The sequence below is a fragment of the Falco biarmicus genome, chromosome 3 (assembly GCF_023638135.1).
Source record: "Falco biarmicus isolate bFalBia1 chromosome 3, bFalBia1.pri, whole genome shotgun sequence".
NCBI classification, from domain to species: Eukaryota; Metazoa; Chordata; class Aves; order Falconiformes; family Falconidae; genus Falco; species Falco biarmicus.
The window spans coordinates 110,504,769-110,531,400 of record NC_079290.1 but is presented as its reverse complement, the minus strand read 5'-3'; the positions used below and the strand labels follow the sequence as shown (position 1 = coordinate 110,531,400).

At 46.1% G+C, this 26,632-nt stretch overlaps 1 protein-coding gene across 4 annotated transcripts in view; it reads right to left on the bottom strand.

Annotated features, from left to right (window-relative positions):
• The window catches only part of PAX7 (paired box 7), a 100,435-nt gene that overhangs the window by 23,485 nt on the left and 50,318 nt on the right, over positions 1–26,632 (bottom strand). For all 4 annotated transcript variants that reach the window (XM_056332158.1, XM_056332157.1, XM_056332160.1 and 1 more), the window contains exons 6-7: positions 13,339–13,504; positions 12,551–12,750 (exon numbers count right to left, since the gene is read on the bottom strand). In XM_056332158.1, coding sequence (XP_056188133.1) covers positions 12,551–12,750; positions 13,339–13,504 — 366 coding nt within the window. The remainder of the gene's footprint in view (positions 1–12,550; positions 12,751–13,338; positions 13,505–26,632) is intronic.

Here is a 26,632-nt window from a genome sequence, read left to right as displayed (position 1 = left end):
ACCCTAAAATTCTTTGCATGAAAGATGCCACTTTATAGATGGTCATGGAAATGAGGTAGGGAAAGGGGAATGGATATTCATGGGAGCTGGGCAGAGACTGAGAGCTAAGGGAGCAGCTCAGAGCGAGGAATTTATTTGTTTTGAGAGGTATAATGAGCCCGTGGCCTGGTGATGAGAGCAGGAGGACAGAAGTGGCTGCTACAGAAACCAAGGAAGTATTTTCTGCAACTAGTGCCTGCTTTTTCTTCTTCATTGCTCCAAGCAGTGTTGACTAAAATCCCTAGGGAGAGCTCAGAGCCTCTGGTGCTGTACAGAAATGTGGCTGAACCATGTTTCCTTGGTCTAAAAACCTGGAGCTATGGATTGTGCTGCAAGAAATGCTTTTATGGAGTCTCCAATGCAAGGAAGATCAGGAAACAGCATGGATCCAGCCAAGGATGCAAAAATGTCTGGGACACAGCAAGTAGCTAAACTGAACTCCTTAGAATACCTGCTCTGTCTGGCACTGAAACCACCTTGGTCCCTGGGAGAGCAAAAGGCACTGTGAAACCATGCCACAAACTAAGGCAGAGCAAATTCCTGTAGAAGCAGGCAGAACCATGTCCCTTTCTCACTGCAGCGTTAGTGGCCACCTCCAGCCCAGCTCTCCTGCATCACTGACCTGCTCTCACCGCTGCTGTTCATTTTTAGGGAACCCTGTGCCCCCCTCCTCGCTGCAGCCTGCAAGTCCCATAGCAGGAATCGGTGCCCACCTGGGGTGGCTCCTGCCCTGTCTGCCAGGCCGGAGCAGGGCAGAGATGCTATTAGCAGCACGCATGGCCCAGAGCTTCATTAGAGCTGGTGGACCCACGCCCAACAGAGCTGCTGAATCCGGTGTTGGCTTTTAGGGTCAGGGAGACCCCATGTGGCTCCTAATTCAGGGCTGGATTTGTGCTCAGCTGTGCACTCTAATCGCTAATTAAAGGTTTGCCATCATCCTCCGGCAGCTGTTAGTGTCCTACAGGTCGATCCCCAAGCAACACTCTGCTGAGCCAGAGCTGCCAATTGGAAAGTTCATTGGATGGGCAGTGTCCAATCCCCTCCCCAATACACCCAGGTATTTATTTCCTCATCAGAAAAAGGTTGCAACATCAGACAATGCTCTACTTTGCACCACTTCTTCCTTTCCTGCAGTCAGCCCCCAAATATTTCTTGCTTTTCCCCTCTCATTCATTCTTTATTTTCCTTTCTTTTCTTTTCTTTTTTCTTTTTTTTTTTTTTTTTGAATGAAAAAATGTTATTTTGTGCCTCCTGAGCCTTGCCGGCTGGGCTCGGCGTCTGTATCAGCTGGAGGAGCTTATGAGCCTCGTCTCCTCGGATTTAGACTGAAATTTTGATTTTCTGCCGCGCTCAGATAATGTGGAAATCCTGTTCCCCGATATTTACTGTTTATCAGTGCAGCACAGCGCAGTTCTGGGGGGAAGGGAATCTCTCCCTCCGTGTGTCCCCCCTCGCTCCCCTCCACCCCCTATCCTGCATGTTAATAGAGTTTGTCTTCCCAGCAAAAGCTGCAACAATAGCCTAATTACAGCTAGTGGAGGGGAAGGGGAACTCCCTGGCAAAGAGGCTCTGTGTTTCTGGGATGAACTCTGATCCCTGTCCCCATCACCTGAGCCAGCCAGAGCACAGGGCTGGTCCCTCAGCCTGTCAACCACCTGCCCCCCTCTAGGCCCACTCCTAAGCCAAGCTTTGTCATCTCAGGCAGCTCCCAAGTCCCCTCCAGCTTTATGAAGTTGAGGATGGAGAAGTGCAGGAGCACGGTGAGCCATGCCATGTCTGCTTTCCCCCAGCTCCTCACCTGGATTAAGCAGTCCTGTCTTGCATGTCCAAGCCAGGTTGCCCTCAGCACGACGGTCTGAGGCCACTTCCCTGTCCCTTTCGCATTGTGTTTGTCCTGGAGGGATCCCATGTGTTTGGGGACGCCCCTGACAACCTGGCTGCAAGCACAGTCCCTTTCCAAGGCATGTATCCTGCTCCCCAATGTGCCAACCAACACGCACACCGAGTCCTGCATCCTCCAGTGAGGATTAGCATCACTGAGCCCTTGCAAACTCACTCCTGAAAGCAACCTGAAGGCAAGAAGGGAAAGGGGGGGGACACCTCCTTGCATGACATGAACTAGGCAAGAAAAATAAAACAATCATAAAAAATCTGGGGCTCAGCAGCAGGGGAACAGCTCTAAGGACCACTTAAGTGGCCAGTGGTGTATAATGCCTTGCTATTAATGAGGCCTGCTGCCGATCCCTAAAAGGATTGGTTATTGTCAGATAACATACGGGGCTTTCTCTCTCCCCTCCAGCCCCTTGCGGGGAAGGCAGGCATTTCCCTGTGGTTGGGATTGAGCTGAATAATGTCCTGGCCACCTGCAAATGCATTGGGTTTTCTCTGCAACTGCATAATTAGAGGTAGCATTGGGGTAAGGTGGCAAGGTAGCACAGCATGTAGAAAGAAGGGAAAGAAAAATGGGAAAAAGAGGGGTTTTTTTAAAGAAAAAAAAAGGGTGGGGGAAAGAAATGGAAAGGGAGACAGGAAACATGATAAAGCTCAGCCAGGCGCTCTCTGCTCGGCTGTTCTCTGTGCAGCTTGGCTGTTGGCTGGCTCTTCTGGTTTAAAGTGACTCCGCTTCTTATGGAAACGGAGAGGCGGTATTAAAAAAAAAAAAAAAAACCACCCAAGACACAGAGAGCTTCCTTATCTCATGGAGACAGTTGTCAGGAATCACTTTGACTGAGTCGTTTTGTCTCCATGCTTTTTTTCCGCTGTCAAGCAGGCCTCAGGACATGGATCAAAGGAGAGGCGCCGAGCGCTCGCTGAAACTTCTGATCCCTTCTCGGTACAGACGCACGAGTGGCAGACAGCTCTCCTCCACATCAAATGGAAGGAGAGAGGAGAGGGAGGAAGAAGGGAAGGGAGTGGAAGAAGGGAAGGGAGTGGGAGAAGAAAAGCTGGGAGAGACATAGAGAGAGGAGGCTGTGAGGGGCTCTCTCTGCCGCTCTGGATCTCGGGGGAAAGAGAGACAACAGCAGACTTTGCCTTCCCTCTTCCCCATTCCCCATCAGGAGCATCCCCCCGCCAGTGTCCCTCTGAAAGGGCAGCTGGAGGGATGTGTGGGGCATGCAGCAGCGCAAATATTCCCCCAGACAAACAGGTGAGCTCCCCACAGGGCCTACCTCAACCCAGGCTTGGCCCCACGTGTCGGTGGGTCCCAGACCAAGCATTGCACTGAAGACCTGTGGTGAGCAGCGTGGGCTGCTCAGACATCCCTATGTCGGCTCTGCACTGGCTTGGTGGGTGAATTCCTACCCCAAAACAACCCCCTTGGTGCCAGCCTTGCCTCTTTCCCTCTCTTAAACCAGTCCCTGTGATTTTCTTGTATCTGCTTGGCAAGCAGCTCCCTACCCTTTCCCCTACGTGGCTCACAATTCCCTTTCAGGTACTTATTCCCTGAAATAAGATCCCCCTCATCTTCAAACTGGATAGGCTTAAGGGCTGACTCCAGCTTACTGCAGCGAGCTAAGACCCTCCGCACCTTTGATCACTTTACTACTCACACACCCCAGACCCTGCTAGGATTTCTGATCTTCAGCCCCTGCTGTAAATTGATCTCGTGCACGCCTGTCTGATGGAGGCAAGAAGCAGCATCTTGCAGCAGGAGGCCTTGCTGCACCCAAGCCATCTTCCCTCACATCCACCACTGTGCGAGGGGGAAGCTCCCGTGCGGCATGCACCCCACAACCCAATAGCCCCCCATTAGTGCTCGGTTGCGCACGCAGCTGTATGCCCTCTCCTTTGCACTTTGCATGCTCCCTGTGCACTACAGAAGCCCCTGCGCAGCCCTGTAACCCCAAACTGCTCAATGACGTACTGCACAGCCATATGCTGCTCCCCTCTCCACACGCAGTGGATCAAGAGAGTTGGCAAGATGAACGCTCTGCAAGCTGATGCGGTACCCAAACTCCCTTCCATCTCACACAAAAGACCAGGGCAGCATCTTTTTAGGGTACATCTCCCCCATAAGCCTCTCCTGATGCTTCAGGACCTAATAGCTCTTCTGAGCAGTCCTCCAGAATGCTCCAGAGATGGATATAGCCCCCACCACATCCTCCCTGTCCTCTTAGTCCCAAAATGACCTGCTCACAACTTGCACCCCAGGATGATGCAACCTATCTGTCAGCAATCCCAGCAGCTGGCTGGCTTTGGGATGGGAGCGAATGTGGATTTCTGTTGTCGTTAGCACACAGATGATGAAGCAAACAGAAAATAAACTGTACAGAATAATGACCCCTTTCAAAATGCATCCATTAGCTCTGGGAAAGCTGGAGATCATGGCATATCCCCCTAAAATGATTGAGCAATGCACAATCTTGTGTCCATCTTCAGTGTGTAGTGTTCCCTGAGGTGGTGCAGGCTTGAGGCTTGCAAGGACAGCAATAGGCCCACGTACACCTGCGATACACTGTCCCACTCCCTTTCCCAGCATGGGATCTCGGCTGTTCTGTCACACCCACTGAAGTTAAAACACTTTCCACAACCCTTCTTTGTGGGAAAAAAAAAAAAATAGTGAGGCAGGTTGGGGTTAGTGCCTGATCCACTGCGAAGTATGTTGCTGTAGATTTTTCCTATCATAGATGGCTTTTCACAACCAGGGCACAGCTGGAGCACAGCTGTTACACCATTGCTAGATTTTAATAGGCACACACAACACATGGGCACACACACTGGTGTGCACACGCAGAATGTGCACGCAGAACATTGATGCCCTTGTGCACACAGGCGTGCGAGAGCACGCGTGCATGCCCCTGCCTCTGAATCCTAATTATTCCTTTTATTGCATTCCTCCCTTTTAAGCTTCCCCTCTATCTCACTTCCCTCATTCCAGGGCTGCCTTTCCCTGCTGCGGTCCCTTGATTCCTCTCACGGCTCAGCACCAGCTCCCTAGTCCCTGGGTTATTGCAGCTCTTCGAGCCATGCGGTGAAACACTCGCCTCTGAATGCCAGAGGTCGCTCAGAAATGCCAGTCACCAGGCTGGATGCTGCATTAATTGCTAATCTCTCATTTTCTCTATCCGCCCTGCCTGCCTTGTCTCGAGTTCCCTTATTTAATCATAAAGCAGGGCAAATCCTGCATTTGAATTCTCCAAGTCTGTGTCTCCTGGCCAAGTCCCTCTTACCCTCCATGGTGTAGAAAGGAGACAGGACCCAGAGGAGAGGTGCTTCAGCAGAGCTGAAAGCCCCACCAGTCCTGTCTGGATTTCAGCAGGAATTACAGCCCCTGCAATGCCTGTTCCATCCACCCTGCTTTGGCTTTGCTCCCACCACCCCATAAGTGGGTAGCAGGGTCTGGGTGGGAAGGGATATTTAAAGATTTATGGGTACAGATTTCCGTGTCTTAGTCCAGGGTATGTTAAATACATGCTCCCTGCTCCACCGTCTGGGGGCTTATCAGACACTTTCACACCTCCCTCCATTTCTTCTTCCTGCTGTCATCAGTCTCGTCATTCTCCTCAGGTGGTTTGTTTTTTTTTTTTTTCCTGTATTTCTTCTCCTGTTTTCTCCTTATTCCCCTTTCTCCCCAATTTGACTACTTCTGACATTTGAGTTTACAAATAGTGCAGTAGTACCACAGGGGCTGACCCTGGACCCATCAAAGGGAATGACAAAGCTCCTATCGAATTCAAGGCTCAGGAACCAACTATTTGCTCTGAAATCTTTCAGTGTTTCTAATATTTTAATATCACAGTAATATACATAGAGAACAATGTCTGGAGTGGAAATCACATAGGAATAAATGCAATCTGTGCCACCCAGAGCATTAGAGTTAGGGTTAAGGTAATAAGATTCTGGTTTAGTTGTTTCTAATCAGGTTTCAGTGGGACCAGAGCATCCAAATCCATCAAGGAAACTCATGAAACCTCAAGACTGACAGAAAGTGAATTGGCCCATCAGATATGAATTTCCCCCTTCCCACTCTACTCCTTTGTTCACAGAAACAGAGTCATTAGGAATCAGGGAAATAAATACGTATCTATTTTCACATGAGAAAAATGTTCCATTCTCCCCTTTTCCCGTTGCTGGGAGCAGAGGCGTCTAATTGACAAGAGCAGATGGGCTTTGTTTGGTTAAATAAAAAAAAAAAAAAGAAAGCAAGAAACTTTAGTGGAAAAACTACCAGCTTTCCTGGGACACATAGGTTAAAAGTTTAGAGAGATGGAGCTGCATTTGACACCAAGCGAGGGAAAACGCCAACGCAGTCTCAACAGAGCCAGTTTCTCCCAGAGAGAAACCCGGAGCTCCCATGCCCCCTTTCCATCCCCCTGGCAAAAAATGGACATGGATTTTAGCACATGTTCACCTCCTTCTCCAAAAATGCTGTGTGCAATCTGCCGCAAGGTCGTGGGGAGGCTGAAGACAGCTCACTGGGAAAGAAACAGGGTGCGAGGAATAATTGCAATGCTGAAAAGGGACAGCAGCCACTTTCTGAAGGGCAGACACTTCATTTGAGGGAATCATGGTCCTCTAGAGAGATGGGGCTGCAGGGGGAACGTGGAGGAGGCAGCATGGGGGGAAGAGGGCAGAAATGACATGAAAAAAACTGGAGTGGAAAAGGAGGGTAGGAGAAAGTGGAAAGAAAGAGGGAAAAGGGAGGTAAAGGAACCCAGGAGACAAGGTTAAAGAAAAGCCCTCGTGTGGGGTGGCACCCAAGAGCGTCAGAGGTTAAAGAATATTAGAAGAACATGTTCCTACACTAAGATAAGCCGGAGAAATGAATCCTTATCCGTCCAAAACCAACCCTTTAAAATTCGAGCGAGAGAAGGGTCTCCTTTCAGGGAAACGGGGAATCCTTAATGCTTCCTCCCTCAGCAACTGTAATGCCAGGATGTTCCCAATCTGCTTTGAGGGATGGAAAGATTAAGAATAATAAAAAAATTGCAATAAAATATGTGTGAACGAGGGGGTAATTGTGGACAAATGCAGCATTCAAATTCATTTTTCAGCTCTTTTACACACCATTTCAATCTTATTTTCTGCTTGTTAATGAGATCTTGTTGGTTGGGGTGGGCACGGCTGCCCAGTATCGCTTGGGTAATTGCACATAATTTTCTCTCTACTAGTGATTTGCATCAGATTTTTTTTTTCTAATTCTTTGCTATTTAAACCCCCTCCTCCCTTTCCCCCTCCCCCCCAAATCTCATCCTCTCCTCCCCCTCTTTCTTCCCCTCCCCTTCTCCTGGCCCAGCAAGACTCATTTTGAATGCTTATTATAGGCACAGTGTCTCCGACAAAAAAAAAAAAAAAAAAAAAGAGAGAGAGAGAAAAAAAAAAGAGAAAGAAAAAGAAAAAAAAAGAACCAGACAGAAGGGATCCGTGTCACTGAAGGAAGGAGCGCTGTCTCGCTGGAGCCAGACACCGCAATGCCTGCTCCCCTCTTACCAGCTAACATCGTGTCCTTCCCAGTTGCCAGGTTTTCCCCCCAAAAAAGGGCTCAGCTGGCTCTTTTCATTCTTCTGCCAGGATCAGTGTGCCTCTGACAGGGATTCAGATGATCTCTAATCCCACCCCAACGAGGCTGAGGAAAACCTGATAACCTGGATGGTGGAAGAGAATGGAGCCCTGGGATGATGTCAGGAAAAACAGAATTGTGCTATGGTTGTACAGACTAAGAAGATCTCTGAGTTTAGAGTGTAAATTTGTTGGCAGAGCCTGACCTGTGCCTCAAGTGTCCCTCCAGGAACACTATCAAGAAATGGTGATAAACCAGAAATTGTAAAATTTGGCTCCAACCTTCAGATACTGCCACTACACTGGAAATGAATTTGCTCATGGAGTAAAAAAAAGCCAGCGAAAGCCCTGAGAAAATTAAAGCAACAAATACAAGATTGTGAACAAGTTTCTCTTGGCTCTTCATATTTCTGGAATTGTCTTAATCTCTGGGTGATCCTGTGGGTTTGTTAAAAGATTCAAAGGTCTCAGAAATAACATGTTATGAAAGTACAGAAACACCTGACTCTTAACTATATCTTAGTATGTTCTCCAGCTACACAGGGGCCACCTGCAACAAACTAATATTCTTTTGCTTTTGAAGAACCCCTTGCACAACTTGAACATGCTACAGGGAATGGTCAGACACATTTAAGATACAGACCTGGATCTAAAAAGGCTGCAGAAATTTTAGGAGGTGAAGCAGTGGGCAAAATGCTCCTAAAAACCACAAAGACATTTTAAAAGGCAGAAGAGATGTGCTAGTGATGAAAGCAGCCCAGAATACAGTATGGTGCTACTTCTTTGCCGTTTGAAAAGCACCCGGGGATCCTCCCATCATCACAAATGGCAGAGGCAGAGTCAAATGTGGCCCTCACTTTTCTCTTTATGTTGACTTGTAATGTACTGCTTAATTCACCTAATTTCCTCCCACCTCAGCCTGCACTGCAGCATACACATTTCTTGAAGGACTGTCAGATGCTCCTCAGGATGTAACGGGGCTTAATACTGAGATAAGCACTATTTTGTGCTATTTGTCACAAGCCTTATCCCAGCCACAGTGAGGGGCACTACTCAGCTAGCACAGGCCTGAACTTCAAAACCAAGAGATGCAAAGTTTGTTCTCGTTGACAGTGTGAAGCAGGAGCTAGCTGAGGAAGCCTTGGTGCCTGGCCTTGTCCTCATTGAGGTTGATAGGTATTCTCAGAGAAATGGGAAATGATTCCTATGTGGGATGAAAATGAGTTGGAAATATTTACAATGTATTTATGAGATCCCACCCACCCACACTTGTTTTTACAATCCACTCTTGTGAGAAATGACGAGACAGAAGCTCCAGGGCTGGAAATCATACTCTGTATGACTGCTAACCAGTTACTCACTCTTCAAATTTAACTTTGCTTCAGGAGTCCACATCTTTGCTGAGTTTTGGCACAGGCATGACTGCCAGCCTGGAGGCAGTTATGAGCCACTGAGTCAGCCCAGCTGAATCTGTGACAGCTGCTGCTAACCCACACGACCTTTGGGGAGCAACGGCAACCTCACTGCTGCACATTCTGGCTCCCCAGTACTGAGCTACCTTCTGATCATCCATGACTGCTGCAGCCACCAAGTGCATCCTGACAGATGCAGGGTGACTCATCTGGCTGCAGCTGGCCAGCCTGTGAAGTTGACTTTCTCAAACAGGCAACAGTCAGAGCAAAATCTCTCTCTTAAAAAGGCTGCCCCAGCACAAACCCATCACAAATCACTGCTCTGGTTACCCTAAGGTCTCTCGCTAAGGTCTAGGAATGAGTATGACATGAAAGATCATGCCAGGTAGTGGTTTAATCACATGGGACTATCCATTGTACAACCAAGTTGGTGTTCTTTTATGAACTGTCACAAAAAACATCATCACGGGATTAAGTAGCTGAAGACAAAACCTCCCAGCTGACCTCTCACTCCTCAGGTCTGGAACAGAGGCAGGACAGCCTTGACACCGGGGAAAGCGCGTGGGAAATGCTTTGGGGATCCAGCAGCAGAGCTGGACAGGCACAAGGCTTTGTGTGCCTCAGGCTGGAAAACAAGCGAGAAATGGGCCATTTCCCAAGTGAAGGCTGGGTAAAACTTGCAGCGGTGTCTGCTCATTCTGTCAGGAGGGGGAGGACTAAAGTACGTGTGTGCGTGGGGGACTGAGCCCACAGTGGCCAAACGTAATCCCCTTTTCTCTGTTGTGAGAATGGAAATGCCACACTTCTCCTCTAGAATTTCAGCTGCCAGCACCGAGCCCGTCTGGTGGATTCTGGCTGGGACACCCAATCCTGGGGTAACTGGATAGCGTGCCGAGCGGCAGCAAATGCTGGGAGCTCTTGGCCAGGCTGGCCCCCACCTCCTTGTCTAAACTGCAAAGAAATCTCCCTCCTGCTGCTGCTAAGGGATGAAACCAGAGAACTGTCTGTTTGCAGCTCAGACAAACAGCCATCATTTTAAGTTCCCAATTTTTTTTTCCTGTCTCCTGAACTCCCTCCATTCCTGCAGTTGGTATTTACCCCTGCAGAGAGCAACCAGATACCGCAGATAGCTGTACAGGAGGATGAGAGGATTGAGGTGCAATGGGTTTTACCTGTAATATCGGGGAATAGCTGCATTATGTACGGAGAAGCATCCCATACTGAGACCTCACAAAACTCTTAGCCACGCCAGTACATAAAAGAGGACATCTAAGAGTTCTCATGCGTGCTGTTAGGAGTATTTTGTGCATCCCTCCACTAGGAACAGCAGAGGGCTTAGGAAGGCAGGAAGGTAGCATGATAAGTAAATATAAAGCAGTCATAAAATAACCTGGGTTAGCCTTTCTATACACAAAAGAAATAGAAGAATTTATATGCTGATATCTTGGCCCTCACATGATTAAAAGCATTAGGAAAATGGGAATCTCCCCTTCTTGGGGGTGCAAAGCTGTCTTTTCTTCAGGTCTGCCAGATAATGTATCCTCTTTTTCCCATACAAAGGGCTTATTGGCTCAGGACTCTATCTTCCCCTAGCCTGAGCCTGGGGGCAGGGTAATTTGGGATAGGGATAAGCATAGAAAAAGCGTTGGTCTGGTCATTTCAATGAGCCTCTGATTTAGTGAGCAGGACTAGTAAGTAGATGATGAAGCTACAGAAATGGAAATTGCATGATGGACTTGTATATGTCTACTACTTGTGCAGCTTATCACACAGATCTCATCCTTAACTTATTCTATGGTGCTAAATTGCACTTGTGATAATCTGAATTAATCACGTGCCCTGGACCATCTAACCTGCAGTCTGCCTTTGAATTCCATACTATATGCCTATCTCCCAAGCCCAGTGCTATTAGAAATCCCTTGTCAGAAAGATGTCTCCCTATTTCCCCCACAAATTACACTGTTTGAGGCAATATTCAGCCTCATGCCAGTCACACTTTTACATTTTCCATCTCGTGACCATTCAAAGCTAGAAGTGGGATTTTTATACCATTTCAGAGAAGCTGCAAAATTTCCCTCTTTCCATTGACACTCAATGTGTGTTTTCACACTCGAGAGATCATGAGCTATTGGACCTTAAAATCTATATACCTCTCTGATGTCCCCGTTTATTGGACTCCTCTCTAAACAGTTGTAGCCTTTTCATTTCAGATGCCTACCTAATTTCTCCTTGTAGTTTCAAATTATTTTGCACTTCCTGTCTTAAATAGTGTTACTGGCCACTCTGAAACAACGGCTAAAGCACGCTTCATACGTCTCCATATATCACAAGTGACTGACAGCAAAAGTAAAATGCATTTGGTACCCCTTCAGGATGGCAGGCACCACCTGAATATGAGTCCTTGCTGTTAATTTTAAGCGTACAATACGTGCCTTGTTCCACTTAAAAGCAAATGTGCATTTGGAAAACAGATTACATCAGGTAAATCAAAGAGAAGGTTGAAGGCTTTATCTAATGAGGTGACAGAAAATTAGAATTCTTATCCCAGGACAGTGATAGAGAGTGGGCTGTATTCTCAGGTGGCATACATCCTGGCATCTCCACTGACTTCAGTGGAGCTCACTGGCCAGGAACGTAAGTCCGCTGCCATAACACACACATAGCACAGGCTCTGCTCTCTCTAGACCTGCTGGTGCTGGAGGCTTTAACCTCTCTGCACTGCTGAGCCTTGCTTCTCTGTCACATGCAGCACTGAAAAGCAATGTACACAATTGGCAGCAATCTGATCAAACCTGGGACAGGGCACTTCAGAAGGCAGCTGCGCTGAGGCTTAGAGCACGGGTCCCAGAGTCAGGTCATGGGCGCTCTATTCTGAGCTCAGGCAGTGATTTTAAAATCAAGGATGTATTACATGGGGAGGCTGTGGCTGTTACCTGGTAAACTTAAAACACACGCCTGTGTGTGAAATATATCTTTTCCTCCTTTAAAGCTTACCTACACCTCTTATTCTGACCTTGTGGAAAGCATTAGCAGAGTTGTTTGCATGACAATTACTTTCTCAAAACTAAATCCTAGATCTACATCTCTGTGTTTTGAGGAAGCTCAGATCTGTGGCACTTTCACGTTCCAGACTTGGACAAGCTGGCTTCAGCTAATCTCTAAATGAGTTGCCCACAAATCATGGACTGCTTCAAAAGGGAGCCTGCAAAAAGCAACTAAAAAGGTCGAGCGTGCTGTCATTAGGCTAATATCCACACTCAAAGGGCCCACACCTGCACTAGAATTCTTTTGGAGGGCTGAGAAGACAAACACCAATGCTTTAGGTCCTGGTGTTTGTGATTACAGTGTGCTAACCCGAACATAGGAACTAACAGGATAAAAATGCTCTGGCAATACAGTGCTGAGCTCAGGATAGAGATACTGCTGATAAATTAACTAATTGCTTTAACTAGGCTGCCTCCAAGAATTTGTGACAATAACAATAACTCCCTTGTTAACCATAATACACTGTGATAGCCTGAAGCTTGCCCTGTTCTCAAAGGATCTGAACCAGCCAAATACTGTCAGCCAAAGAAAGAGAATGGAAACGGGTCACATACCTGTGGAGAGAGGCCATTGCTAACAGGATTCATGTGGTTGGCAGGAGCTGCTGCATTCATGAAACTGTCCGAGTAGCTGGAGAAGCTGTGTCGGGCCCCATAGGCAGAGCCAGTGTCAGCAGCGGCGGCTGCAGCAAGCCCTCCCTGGTGCATGGTGGATGGCGGCAGGGGCTGGGGTCTGTGTACAGTGCTTCCCCCATCTGTGGAGAGAGCATTCAGAGGTGAGCAGTGGTGGGGTGTTACAGCTGGGACTGTGCGAAGCACGGATTGATGGTATGCCTGTCCTGATCTCAGCTTCGGGGTCCCACCACCTCTGTGCTCCAGCTGAACACAAGCATATCATGTGACAGTACAAAATATGCAAACCTGGGATGAAATATCATCATTTTCTCTTAACAGACAGAATCCATAAATTCCTTTGTAAAAACCAAGGGCAAAGCCAACTGGAATTAGCAATACTCCTTCCCTGAACTCCACTATGGAGTTTTATCTAGAACAAGAGATCACCTACATGATACTCACTTTATAACGATCTGCTGCTCATCACTTTAAAGCTGAGCAGCACTACAGTCATGAGACAACATTGGTCCAGCAGAAAGGACCATGAGACAGAGGAGAAAACTGTGGAGTTTCCATTGACTTGAGGAAAAACCTGGTCTTCCCAACTAAAGAAAAACCACCTATATATTACAAGAGCCTCAGTGGGATGTCACAAATCAGAAAGCGAAGGGACAATGGGATGATGCAGGGCAAGAAAAGAGGAGCAGCGCAGGCAAATGGGTGCTCACCTTGGGAAATGGTGGTTGTTGGGTAGGTGGAGTCCGGCAGCTGGTACGGGGGGAGAGTCGGCATTCCTGTAGGCGGGAAGCCCCCCGGCAACAGGTGATTGAAAGCTGCAAGTTGGTTCGCTCCCGCTTGTTTGCGCCATCTCGCTCTTCGGTTGCTGAACCACACCTGATGGGGAGAGGAAAGACCACGTGTGAGCTCTGGGCTGCTGATGGAAACACACCTTGAATTACACCACTGGCCAAAAATAGGTTCAAGTTGCTGCCTGACACAGATTTTGCGAGTATTTGTCGCCATTCCTCAGTTTCCTTTCTCCCAAATGACAGTACTACTACAGCCCTGTCTCCTGGGTGAAGATACATGCGTTTAAAATTGTTACATACCGCTAAGAGCATGGGAGGGTGCTATCAGCCATAGCATGAGATGAAGAGGAATAATTTAGCCTGTGTATTCCGAGAGAGTCCATACTGAATAGATGCATTGCTACCACCTGGCCATTCTGCCTTGTTATCTGACAACTATGTGAATTATGCTGAAGGATTAAGTACCATAATAGCAACACGGCTGCACTGTTAGGAGGGATAAATAGACAGATTAGCATCATGGTTTCTATGTTAGACAAGCTAAATAGATAGAACCACACCGGAGGGAATACAGGGTTTTCTTAGCTTCTCTGTACTGCAGCAAATCACCGTTGTCTGTTGGCTAAGACACATTCTCCTTGCAAGAGGCACTGCAGTGTGCACTAGAATTGTACTGCAGCCAATTTAAATCTCTGTGCATTAAAATAAACCCAGTATTAATGCATGTGCAAAGCTGGGCTCATGTTTCCTACAGTGCTAGTTTACCTGTAAGACTCAAGGGGAGATTGTTCTAAATGTATTTGACTGCCCTGATGTGTTTTATCATGGGCAATCTCCCTTCTGCATAGTGGAAAGGGCTTCTCAAGCTGTCTCTTGGGCTTGGTTTACTTCATTTAATCAGAGAGGCTCTCAGGCCCGATCCCTGTTTGGGGTTCAGAAGTATGCGGATAAGCTTTCAAGCCAGATGAGAATGCAGCTGCTGGACTTTGTGAGGCCTAAAGGGCTAGAAAACACGATTAAATTTCACAGCAACAAGAAAAAATGGAGCAAAAATCAAGAGTGTAAAGCATTTGGGGGGAAAAATATCCTCCATCAGGCTTCCAAGCTGCTCAATGTCAGGTCAGAAGCTGGGGTTACAAGGGTTTGAGGCACTACAGTCCAAACTGTCCCCACATCTTGTGAACCAAAACAAAAGTCTCTTCCCTAGATACATCAGAACTTTAGTCTGATGCACCTTGCACTTCAGACATGATCCAAATCTCCAAGTGGGTATCCTTCTCTGGCCTTTAAATTGAGTTTCCCTGTAAAAGGTCACTTGTTAGTTTGCCTTTTTCTTATTGGCACCTGTGGGTGCATACAATTCACTTGGCACGACAAGGCAGCAAGGCAGCATGTTTTCGCTGAGGACTGCTTCTTTAATGGAGTGTTGGCTCTCAGTCCACATGCACTAAAGTGTGCTTGCCACAAAAATGAGCACGCACTGAGCTTCACACACAGATTTCTGTGGGGTTCTCTGCATCACAGCCTATTATTGCTCTTTCGATGTGTTACTCATCTACTAGTGTGCTGTGGAAACAGTTTGATTAAAACCTGCTAATCATAGCTCTGTGTGACCTGCTGGCAGTGGCTAGGAAGGACCTAGCCCTGCAGAGTCCTTCACTTCACGCTGTTATTTACATCCATGTACAGTGAAAACAAAAAAAGCCCAGTTTTCTTTGGAAGAGTTGGTCTAAATTAAGCCCCCTGAAATGTATACAGTGCTGATGTCAGGTCCTTGGCACCAAACACATCTTTTTACAGACCTCTTCCTACTGCACTACTGGCTGAAGCAGCATAACCTCTTAGCACCTTCCAAAAGCGTGACAGAAATAGGTCAGCTTACATCCGATCTGCATTGATCAACAAAGTCCATGCAGGTCAGAATCTCTGTGTCCATTTTTGGCACCAAGAGTTGCTAGCAAAATCTAGGACAGAGTTAAGGAGAGAGAAATGAATGAATGTTAAGGTCTGTAGCACTTCACAACTCTTATACAATCCTATCCGTGGCACAGTTTCTAGGAGCAATGAGCAACACAACTTAATAAATAACTTTTTGTTTGCTCTGGTCACGCAAACTGGACAGTCCTGTCTCTTTCTCATGCATGCAAGTATGTGTAATTCATGCCTTGAATTAGGGATACAGAACTTGGCTCCTCCTCTCATATAATTTGCTTCCACTTTCACACTTAAGGTCATAAAAACTGTCTGAATATTTCTGTTAGCTGAACATAAGGAGATAAATAAACCTCCTCTCTCCAGAGAAAGGCCCAGTCCCAGGCTGGAAGAGGTTTCACTCCAAAAAAAAAGGATCTCAGTGCTGAGAAGGACATATAAAATTCAAACACCTGAAGGGAAAACATAACCAAGCAGCTATGAATGCAGGAATCAAAAGGGAAAGAAAAATTGAAATTGAACTCCAAGAATGTAAAAGCCACTCTAGTGATTTCTGACACACTTCTAACATCGCAAAGGGTGGGAAAGTTCTTTTTTTATAACCAAGAGCCAGATGCTGGCAAATCCACTCAGGATTAGAAGTTCAGAAGAAACATGTGGAGCAAGATGCTCTAGTACGGGACACGTTTCTCCAACATCCCCGCAAGCACTCAGCTCCCTTGTGGTGGTTTGTCAGTTGGCTTGGCTAACATATGATCAAAACAACTTTGAAAATATTTCTGTTGTCTTATGTTACACCACGTGAGGTTGTTGCTGTCCATACACCAACATACACGTTTGCATCTGTTGTTCAGAATTAAAGTTCACACATGCATGTATGACTCCTCCTGTCTTGCTTCTCCACATCCAGTTAATGGTGTGTAGTTCCTTTATTTTTTAGAGGGAGATAAAAGGATGCTCTGGATCCTTTTAAAGCCAGGTAGGGTTGACCAAAAAGGCCTGTGCATTGGCTGTTCTTGGGGTGTCTTGGTCTACAATGGGCACGTGAAGAAAAGAAAGCTAACTTTCAAGACAGTGGACTCCCACCAGAGAAAGTCAGTCAGTTCTTAATTATGCTACGGGCACCTTCTGTGACTTCAGGAAAGCTACTGCTTTTCTGATTTGAAGTCAGTGGAAGCATGGCTGCATTCGACAAATTTTGCTCCTTGCACAACACGGGTATCAGATCACCACCTCTAAATGGAGGATAAAAACCATTTTCCTACATTTTGGTTTATTTCAGCAATCAGCCATCTAAGATAAGAGGCTCTCTTTAACTGCCAGTAGGCACCATGCCCAGCACAGCAAGATCCCTATCTTGGCTGAAGCATCGTATCAAAACAAATAATAAACGATAATAATAGTAAATACACATACACCAATAAAATTCACAACTACATGCTTAAATGTAGCGCTTCCTAACAGAGACTGGCTGGAGAATCCAGCCACAAATACACTGAAACCTTCCACAAAGAAACTGATAGGATTTATCTTCCCGTGCAGAGGAAGGGACATTTCATGGCCCAAACAGGTTGATTCTACCCCTTATTTATCACCCACAGAAAAAAAGAAGATACATTCCAGCTAATGACGTTAGCAATTCTTTCCCTTCCCCCGCCTTAAAGGTGGCTCAGGCCTTTATGCTTATAAATCATTTTATTGGTAGTTAAAATATAGAGGCTAGAGAATCTAACTGTAATGCGAGGTGTACTTCAAAGGGAACCTGCTTTCATTTCACAACAGTTAAGGTTTTATCAGCCAGTAAAGATTCCCCCCACCAGAGGATCCTGTTACACCATGTTAAGCCTGGGGTGAAGGCTACGGCTGCTAAAACCAGACTGGTGGGAAGAAGATGAGGAAGAGGAGGAAGTTCTGAAGCTGCTGGTCTGCCTGTGGAGACATTGCTCTAGATGCTGCAGGGACTGGGTCACACGATTGTGGTTTTATGCTGGGAGAAATGTAGCCAGCACTTGGGAAAATGGCTGTGTGAAGAACCCAACAGCAGAAAAAAGGCATGTCAGAAACCTCTGCTTTTTCTTAAAAAGACAGGTTCTTCATGATTATTTCTCTGTGCATAGCAAAAAGATCCTGTGCTATGTAAATGTGCTGCTTTCCAAGGGTATGGCAGTGTAATACAGGCCACTGAAGACAACTGTTTGTACCGCCTAATGACATTTGAGGGGTTTGTCCCTGTGAATTGCCTTCCAAAGAACGTGTTAAGAAGATGGAAGATGCATTCTAGAAACTGCTCAGCTCTGCTGAGGGAAAGTGGATAGATACAGGAATTCCCTCATGGAAAATAACTCAAAAGAAGATATCCAAGCGGGTTTTCCATGTTCTAGTCATGCCTATCATCCAGGTAAGACCAGAGTCACACACCATGCCACGTGCACCTTGCTCAGTAAGCGAGTATGCTGCTACAAAGAACCTGAACACTAAGATGTTCACCGCAGAGGAGCATCACTCCATCTGGTACCTTCACCATCCCCTTCCCAGATGGGAGAGGCAGGCATGGTGAGATTTAAGAAACCTCTCCAATTCATCACTGTCTGCCTTGCAGAACCAGCTGATTTCAGAAGAGCCCATCCTCCCGGCCAGATTGGGTTTGGGGCAAAGGTTAGCACTGGTTCTTATTTAACCTGAACGCCTGCACCCAACCCTGCCAAGGGCCAGCTCGAGATGTCCCAGCCACTTGTTCTCAACCAGCAGAGCAGCAGGGAAGGGCTGCAGAGACAGCTGCCTGCCAGGATGGGGCTGGACTGAATTATCCCTGCAGCCTCTGAGATGTGGGTCAGCTCCCACAATTTGTCAGACAAGGAGAGGAAAGGAAGGTCAAAAAGAGCCTCCTGTGGGAAAGAAAGCCTGTTGTGTTCCTGCTCAGCCTAATCAGGACTCGATGTTGGAGAAAGATAGATGGGATAAATGAGCTCATAAATGGAAACAGGGATGGAAAAGCCAAGTCATGCCTTTGCTCTCCTGCAGAATGGAAGAGATGCAACATGTGTTTGCTTTCACAGGCCCAAGAGGTTGCAGAAACCAGGTGGAAAAGTGTCATGTGGCCATTTATGGCCCAAGCACACCAAAAAAATTCCACCAAAGTCAGAGGAGGTCTCTTCCCAGGTTGCACAGAGGCAACTCTGCCAGATCAGGTGCTCTCCACGTTCTCCTTTGAAACAGAGTAGATCCCTGCAGTGCCGTGCCTTGTCCACACTAGCTATAAATGCTGCAAACCCCCGGCTTCCCAGGAGGCTGATGCAGAAGGTTTGTAGAGAGGAACTCTAGCAGCAACAGTGATGAGAAACCAGGGATCATTATTGCTCCACCTGAACGCCTCCTTTCAGGTGGTGCTGAGAGGCAGCCCTCCCAGACTGGAAAGGGTTGAGGCGTTACAGTGAGATGGGATCCTGTAAGTCTGCACAACAGCTGAGTGATGATTACACTTCCTCTGCCAGGTGCTCAGGAGTGCAAACAACACCCATCAGAGACATATAGGCATCGTTGAGGCTACTAAGGTAATTCTTTCCAGAACAAGAGAAAAAGCCCAGGAGAGTGCGCGGATTTTTATCTGCCTGTGCAGGGATACGGCTGTACCTAGTGACACTGCCTACAAACGCTGAGCCCCTGTCACTTGTGGGTGATATGGTTAAGATAAATATTAAACAAGGTTAGTGGAGCAGAACAAATGACTTTTCACAAATGAGATTATCCAATGAATTTAGCCTATATTTCCCCTGGCATATCCCAGCTCCTGAAGGTGTTAGCTACTTATAACAATCTATTGAAGAATTTCAACAGTTTGTGGTATGTGGATTTTTTTTTTTTTTTTGCAAAGCACTTTTTTTTTAAACCATTGTTAGCAGTGAAATATTTGTAACATTGATTACTTTTGCCACATTCTTTATCTTTGAATTAATCATGTCACAAACACTTCCTCAAGCAGAAGGCCATCTCTACCTTTAAATGATCATCACAGCATGAACACTTTGTAACTACTAATAAATTTCAGACTCTAGACAGGAAAGCAGGCAGACAGACCTGTCCACTTTCTGACTGAGACAGACTAAACCCAGGTTTGCACTCGTGGCTTCACAGCTCCAAGCCCAACCCTGTTCAGTAATGCAGCTTTACCACTTACTGTAATATAAGTTAATAATATTTACAAATCTTAAAAAAAATATTATTGTTGATTGAAATAGCTATTGGATACTGAGTGATTGTTTGCAAAGGTTACGTTTTCCACCTCTACATTTTGCAAACTGTGCTTCTCAGTGATTATTCCAGCTGTCAGAGGAAATTCTATTAAAATAAAATTTGAAATAAAACACCTGTTTTACTTACCTGTTTATCTCTTTATAAACCCTATGTCTGAGGATGAATGGGACTTGTGGAAACTGAAAGACATTAGGATGAGTTCACTGCTGTCAGAAAGCAGCTGCAAGGTAGTGTATTTTATGAAGTGCTTTCTCTCCACTTGAACACTTGCTTCTTAGATGGCCAAGTCTTTATGGTGTTAAGAGTTGCATTTAAACATTTTGAAACAGGCTTTGATGTTCACACCTCACAGAGGTGAATGAGATGTTGGAGAGTAGATTTCCCGCTGCTGTTGTTTGGCTAGAGATAGGCTGGGCTTTAGCAGCAAATCAGCAGCACATCAATTCCTGCTATCAAGATTTTCTTTGCAAGAGAAAAAGCTATGAGCTTTTAAAAACGGCTTAAGCACTACAGGGAAGTGGCTCAAAGATTAAAACACCCTGGCAAACCCTCCTCCTGATTATTATAAACATTTTCCATTGTTGACCAAACAGAATCTATTTAACCGGTGTCCCAGTAAACAGCAAGCCTCCTTAGCTAGGGAGATTGAGAACAGAGGAGAGCCACGCATGCTGGCTGCTCAAAGCAACGGCACACTTGCTCACTTTACTGGGCACACACTGAGTGGTAGCTCTACTAGAATGAGAGGTTCAGCACAAGGCATACGAGCCAAGTGTATGAGAAATATTTTGGTCCATGCCCTCACTGGACTGGAAATTTTCTGATAAAGATTATTCTCGCTAAACCTCTGGGAGGCCCTATTTGTTTTTAACACAATGGAACAGACACTCCGCTGCTATAAATCAGTGCAACTTCACTGACTTCCATTTAGACCAGCTAAGTGTGCAGTGTTAGACACAACTGCTTCATCCAGGGAACTGGGATCTCGTTCATTGCTTTGGCCTCTGGGCCCTCTGTCCTTTGTAAGGAAATCAAATCATTACCACATTGTGTAGGGGATCCCTTTTTCAGCTTGTGACCATGAGGCTGGCAGCTCTGCTCCTTGGTCCAAAGCGGACCAACAAAAGCAGAATAGGACAAACAATCGAAAAAAGTCAGATCCAGGTTTTGCATCTCAATGCAAAAATCCACAATTTTATCTAAAAAAGCATGTTTTACTGAACTGAATGGATTCCTCCACCTGCAGAAGCCAGCCAGTTCAAACGAGCACTTTCTGTCAAAATTCCCCCATTTGTTTCATACAGATTCCCTGCCCCACACGTACAAAACAAGCTAGTCTTGCCAAATTATGCTGCAAGTCCTGAAGTTTATATTCATTCCTGTTGATTTCAACCAATGCTTTGCCAGAAGGACTACAGGATTAGGCTTATCATTTTCATCTTCAGTAAAGTATAATATACTTATAACGAAATAGCGCTGACTCTCTCCAGCAAGATGCCCTCAGGCTTACATAGCTGGGACTATGTCCTCTGTCACTGGGACATTTTTATTTCCAAGGGGGCTGGTTACTGTAATTCTACTACAAATACCAAAAGTGCTGATGTTTTTCTGAGCAAACCCTTAGATACGGACATAGGACGTGCTTGCAATTTTAAGAGATCATCTCCGGCTTTTCCAAAGTTCAGGTGGAAAAAGACTTGCCACTGCAGTTTGGATACCTGGTAATTTACTTTACGGTTCAGTTCTGTTCATTTTTTATGTGACTAGTAGGTGGACTGAGGACTTACTTGGAGCATGTTAGCTGAGGCAAGTATGCAATGGGTTACTCTTTTCCTTAATCCAATTGCATTTCTCTTTCTAATTCAGGCTGGAGAGATGTGAAAGAACAGCAGCGATTCGATTCGTGAGACCTCAAGCACTGATTTGCTAAGCAAACAGAAAGCAACGTTACAAGCCTGCAGCCAACCTCTCTCTCTCATCAGCCACATCCTTCTGCAGCAAGATCTCCATGAGACATGAGGGGGAAGTGCCTGGACCCTCCTCATCATCTCAGCTGCATTCAGCCCTCGCTGGCTTTACCCTGGGGAGCCGCTTCTTTAAAGCTGGCTGGAACAGCGCGCTACCCTCGTCCCGACCTCTCCCAGGAGCTGGATGCTGCTTGGCATCACACCACCAGTCCCTCGACGTGCCTGGGCACACGCACCGGCAGCACCACCACAGTTCTCACGGACCGGCTGCCGCAGTGCCAGGGGCTGTTCTCACTGTGGGCCCTCTATCTGGACACTGCGGTGTGCGAGAGCACGGGCTGGCCCTGTGCCTTGGAAAACGAGCGTGCCAAGCCAACCTCTGCCAACGAGAGCCCCAACTGCCGGCTCCTCTGCTCTGCCTCTCGGTGACCCAGCTGCTGCCAAAAACACAGGGCAGCTGTTGTGTCATAACCTCATCACAGCCCTCTTCACGAGAAATGTAAACTAGTCGGACCCTCAGGAAGAAAGAAAACATTCTCAGCTGACCTTAAAGGCAGGGGGGTTGCCTCAGAAGAGCCAGTTTGGACACATCTGAAAGAGTTTGGGAAGCAAAACACCAGGCAAACAGCATTAGGCTCCAGCAGTTTTGCATGACTCTGGTTAATGCGTAGAGCCAAGGGAAGACCTGCTTGCCACCGTATCGTCCCTTCGCATAACACCTTCATCTTCAAAAAGCACCATCCCAAGGAACAGGGCAGACAGCTGGTGAAGGGGCACTGCAGTCTCCACTAGCACACCACAGAGATGTTTGAGAAGTTCCTGAAAAATCCATGTATTTTCTAGAAGCTAGATTGCAGAGTACTGCTGGGTAAACGGTGGTTTTCAGCTTCTTTGCACTGAGAACAGAACTGCTTTGTGAAAATTTTCAAGCAAAATTGAATGGAATTTCTTTTCTGGTGCTCCACTTGGCATGTCCGAGCCACTGCAGCACGATCTAGAATATGGCTGTTTGTTTACTACAGTTTGAAACTGTCATAAAATACAGATTATGTGAGTAGCCTAGAAATGCACCAAGATTTCAGAGACAGAATTGCTCTGAGCCTTTTTATTAAATGAAACATCCATTTTCTCCCAGGCAGAAATCACAATGGTATCCATCATAAAAATGATCAATAAAGCACTGGGTTGCGACTCCTCTGTCTAGTTTAATTTTGTTATTGAAATAACGGTTTCTCAGTGCACAGAATTTCCTGGGGATTAATAACAGACATCAGCATCACAACGCACCCACCCCTTCACGCTTATTTATTTCCAGAAAGCACCCACTGCCCAGACCATAGGAACCAGGATTAATGTACTTGCTAGCAGTATGCGTGCTTGTACCCAGCTGCCTATGGTATGACCATCTGAATCATCCGCAGGTGATGATGAGAAGCAAAAGCTGCCATCTATTTTTTGGGAACAATCTTGGTAGATTTCTGGGAATGTTTTTTAAGATAATGCTTAGGAGCCTGCCACATCTGCCTCATTATAGCACCAGAAAAACCAGAGATGGGCTGCTTGCGTTGGAACCTACACACCGCAGTCTATTCGTGAAAAATATTTCCAGTGCACAAATTTCTAAGTGACTTGAGATTGCAGTGCTGACCTGAGGACAATTTGGGCATACGCACTGCTTTGTTTTACCTTATATTTCTGCTGGTATTGTTCAAGACAAAAATGGAAATAAGAACCGAGGTTTGTTGCTAACTAGCCTTAAATATGCAATACATTTGTGCAAACAGATCCACTAATGGGATTGTCCAGCAAAAGGATTAGTTTCAACTCCCTAGACCCATGACTGATGTACCTGGTGTCTCTTGATATTAACATTGCTTTGAGAAGTCCCTTCTACACCTAGACAAGAATTTCTGGCAAAACTGTTTTCTTATTGAAAAACACTGTACTGACAAAGCTAAACTGTTCATGGGAAAAGGGTTGCTCTGAAAACTGTCCCTTCTCTAGAAATGCCAGGGTGAAAAGTTTCAAAATTATCACGGAATCCCATTTAGTGGGTTTTTTCCATATAAAAACTTTGACATCATCAGCTAGATAATTGCAAAAACTGGTGTATAAACCCAAAATATATTCAGGATTAAAATCAAAGCTTCCATTAAATTAGCTAAGTGAACTGCTTAGCTGTTAGACTTAATTTTTAAATCCATGAACACTTGGCATTCAACAGCTTGTTTTCTGGAAGGCTGGAAATGGGAACTTGCAGATGGGCAAGAATTTGTTCAGCACTGGACGATTAGTGTGGACATATGAGTCAAGACATTGCCTTGCACAAAAACAAGTCAGTGGGAATTTCCACTGGTGGCCTCACTGGGCATGGATTTGGCACTGTAATCCTGATCCTTCCGGAAATCCATGGCTGTCTTGTCCCTGGCTATGCTCAATTTGGGATTAACCTTTTAATGGCTCATACTTTGGGGCGTGTTGAAGTCTGAAAGCTGGAATCCTGCTTCTCAACCACGCAAACACCACAGTAACCTTGCTAAAATATTGCTCACCCTCCCGTGATCTTCCTAGCAGATGAGAAACCAGAGCCTGGAACTGCTCCCCACCACCACCCCCTCCTGTTGTTCAGCTTGTGAATTTTATTAGCTGTCAACATGTCAAACTTCCACTTAGCTGGACAGCTGCATGACCAGCCAGACTCTGAGGCCTGACAATAAAGTTTAACAGAGCTATCAGCTTTTCACGTGGAAGAAATTATGGTATGTGAATACTCAGGTATCAGAATGAATGGGACTTAGGTAAGTTCACCTTTGACGTGGTAAAGCAAGGAGAGGTGAGGAGAGGAAGCAAAGAGACAGACAGGCCCATTTATTTTTGTTCAGTGCTTGTACAGTGATTGTCAAAATGGGATTCTAGAGCAGGAATGTTGTGTATGTGATACAGTAAGAAAGCCTGATAGCAACACCCAAGCCGTGATTCAGAGACTTGGGTGCGATCTGGGGATTATTCAGCTACAGCTGCACAGCAGACATGGGGCACCGAGATCCAGAAGACAGATGAAGCAATGACCAGACATCGAGGAGCAGTGAAGGTGGCTCTCAAATCTCTTTTGTGACTATGGGTCACAAAGTACTTTTCATATGTCTGCCTCCCATTTTACATGTTAACATGATAAGCTTTTGGGGACAAGATAAACAGGTAGTTGTTGGCATGGACCTTAACACCCAGAATCCCTAATCTCAGCTGTCCTTATTGTTATTACAGCCACCTTCAATCCAAAGCACGTCTCCTGGCCTTAACAACTCTGTTGAAACAGGAGTAAGACTAAAAGGTGGTAGAAGATTCCCTGCTGGATGGGTGCATGTGTGGATGTGTGTGTGTGTGGTGCTTTTCTTTTTTTCCACAAGAACTTGATTGACTAATGTTTGTAGATCCTGAGAGCCAGTAAAAGATCTGCTCTGATATCCAGAAAATTTTACAAGGGGCGGCAGGCTTAAAAGTGGTGGGAAGAAGCTGACTCTGCCAGGATGTCGGAATGAGAAAGCCATCAGGAATGTGCCTCGGAGAACAGCTGCTACTAGAGCCCTGGCAGGAACCTCCATGCAAGCTGCCTGGGAGCAAGTAGGGGGATTCAGAGATCACAGCTTGAGACGAGGGAAAAGTTCTCTTTATTTATTTATTTAGCTTTCCCTTTCTCTGCTTTTACCTCCATCCCTTCTCCCAGCCTTGTCACAGTGAGGTCAGAATGCTTTGGAAAAGGGAGAACCTGCCTCTGGTTTTTGCACTCCTTGGCACTACAGGGCTTTTCCCTTCCTCCCCACCATGCCCTCATCACAGCTCATGCAACGCAGGTTTTCTCTCACCCCATGAAAAGGTGTTGCCTAAACTCTGTTCTCCCTTAAAACTCCTTTTTTTCTTTTTCAGTCTGTTTCCCACAGAATTTTTATTCCTCCCTTAACATCTTATGTCCATCTACACAAATAAGAGCAATTAGAAACAGAATATGCAAAACAAAAATGCAGGAACTCACTCGTTCCAACTTTTTGTAACTTAGTCACCTTAATTAGCCACTTTGCCAGGCTCCATCTACCTATGAACCTACACAGCTAGCAAATTAATACAATATTACTACTGAATGCTCTGGCATGGTCTTTAGGCTAAGGTCAAAACTAGAATCAGTTTAAAGTTTGCTAGATTTCCTTTCTGCAGTCTCCGTAGCCAAATTGTGAGGGATGATGGATTCAGGAAAATCCAGTACCTCTGAAGAGAAAGCTGGAGGGAGGTGAGGGGGCATCTGCTGCAGTGCTGTGACCGGCTTAATACTTCTTTGGGAAAGAAGGCTAAAAGGAAAAGTCCTTAACGAACGTCCCAGGTGTGTGGGGGAATATCCATTCCCAGACAGCTGGGGGAAAACAGCAAAACTTTTGGCGGTTTTGGCTTCTGAGCAAGCACATCAAGCTCATTATCCTGAGAACCACAGAACAAAAAAAAGCCTGTTTTGTTTCAGAGGAGCTGGTTAATTGACTGTTTCCCTGTCATAAGCCTGGAGTGCTCTTTCCCTCCTCTCTCAGTGCCTGCAATTCAACTCTCGGCTGCGTGCACAGAGATCCCGTGCTTAGCCTGAAACTTAATCGCGCCGGCCACACGGAGGACGGACTGCTGGGGTCTCCATTTCACTTCTTTAACGCAGCACAATCCCCAATCCCTCCCCCTTTCCTTCCCTTTCCCCAAGGGACTCTATTATACCCCCCGATCTGTTCACACTCCTTATCCCTCTGCGTGTTTGCACACACTGCTGACCCAGCCTTTATCTGGAAGACATAAGGGTCTCTGTGTGGAGTTCCCACAAGGGCTATTAATCGTGTAGATGTCAGAGTCCCCTGGCTCCAAACCCTCCCTTCCTGCTCCTCCCCTCTTCTTCCCTCCCCCCGCCCTTTTTGTGCTCTCTGGAGATCGAGGAAAAAAAAGTTTTATGAAAATTCACACACAGAACTTGCAAACTTTGCAAAATATGATCTGCTCCCTTGGGCAAGGTTGGTCAATGGTGTGATTTCTCCTAAAAC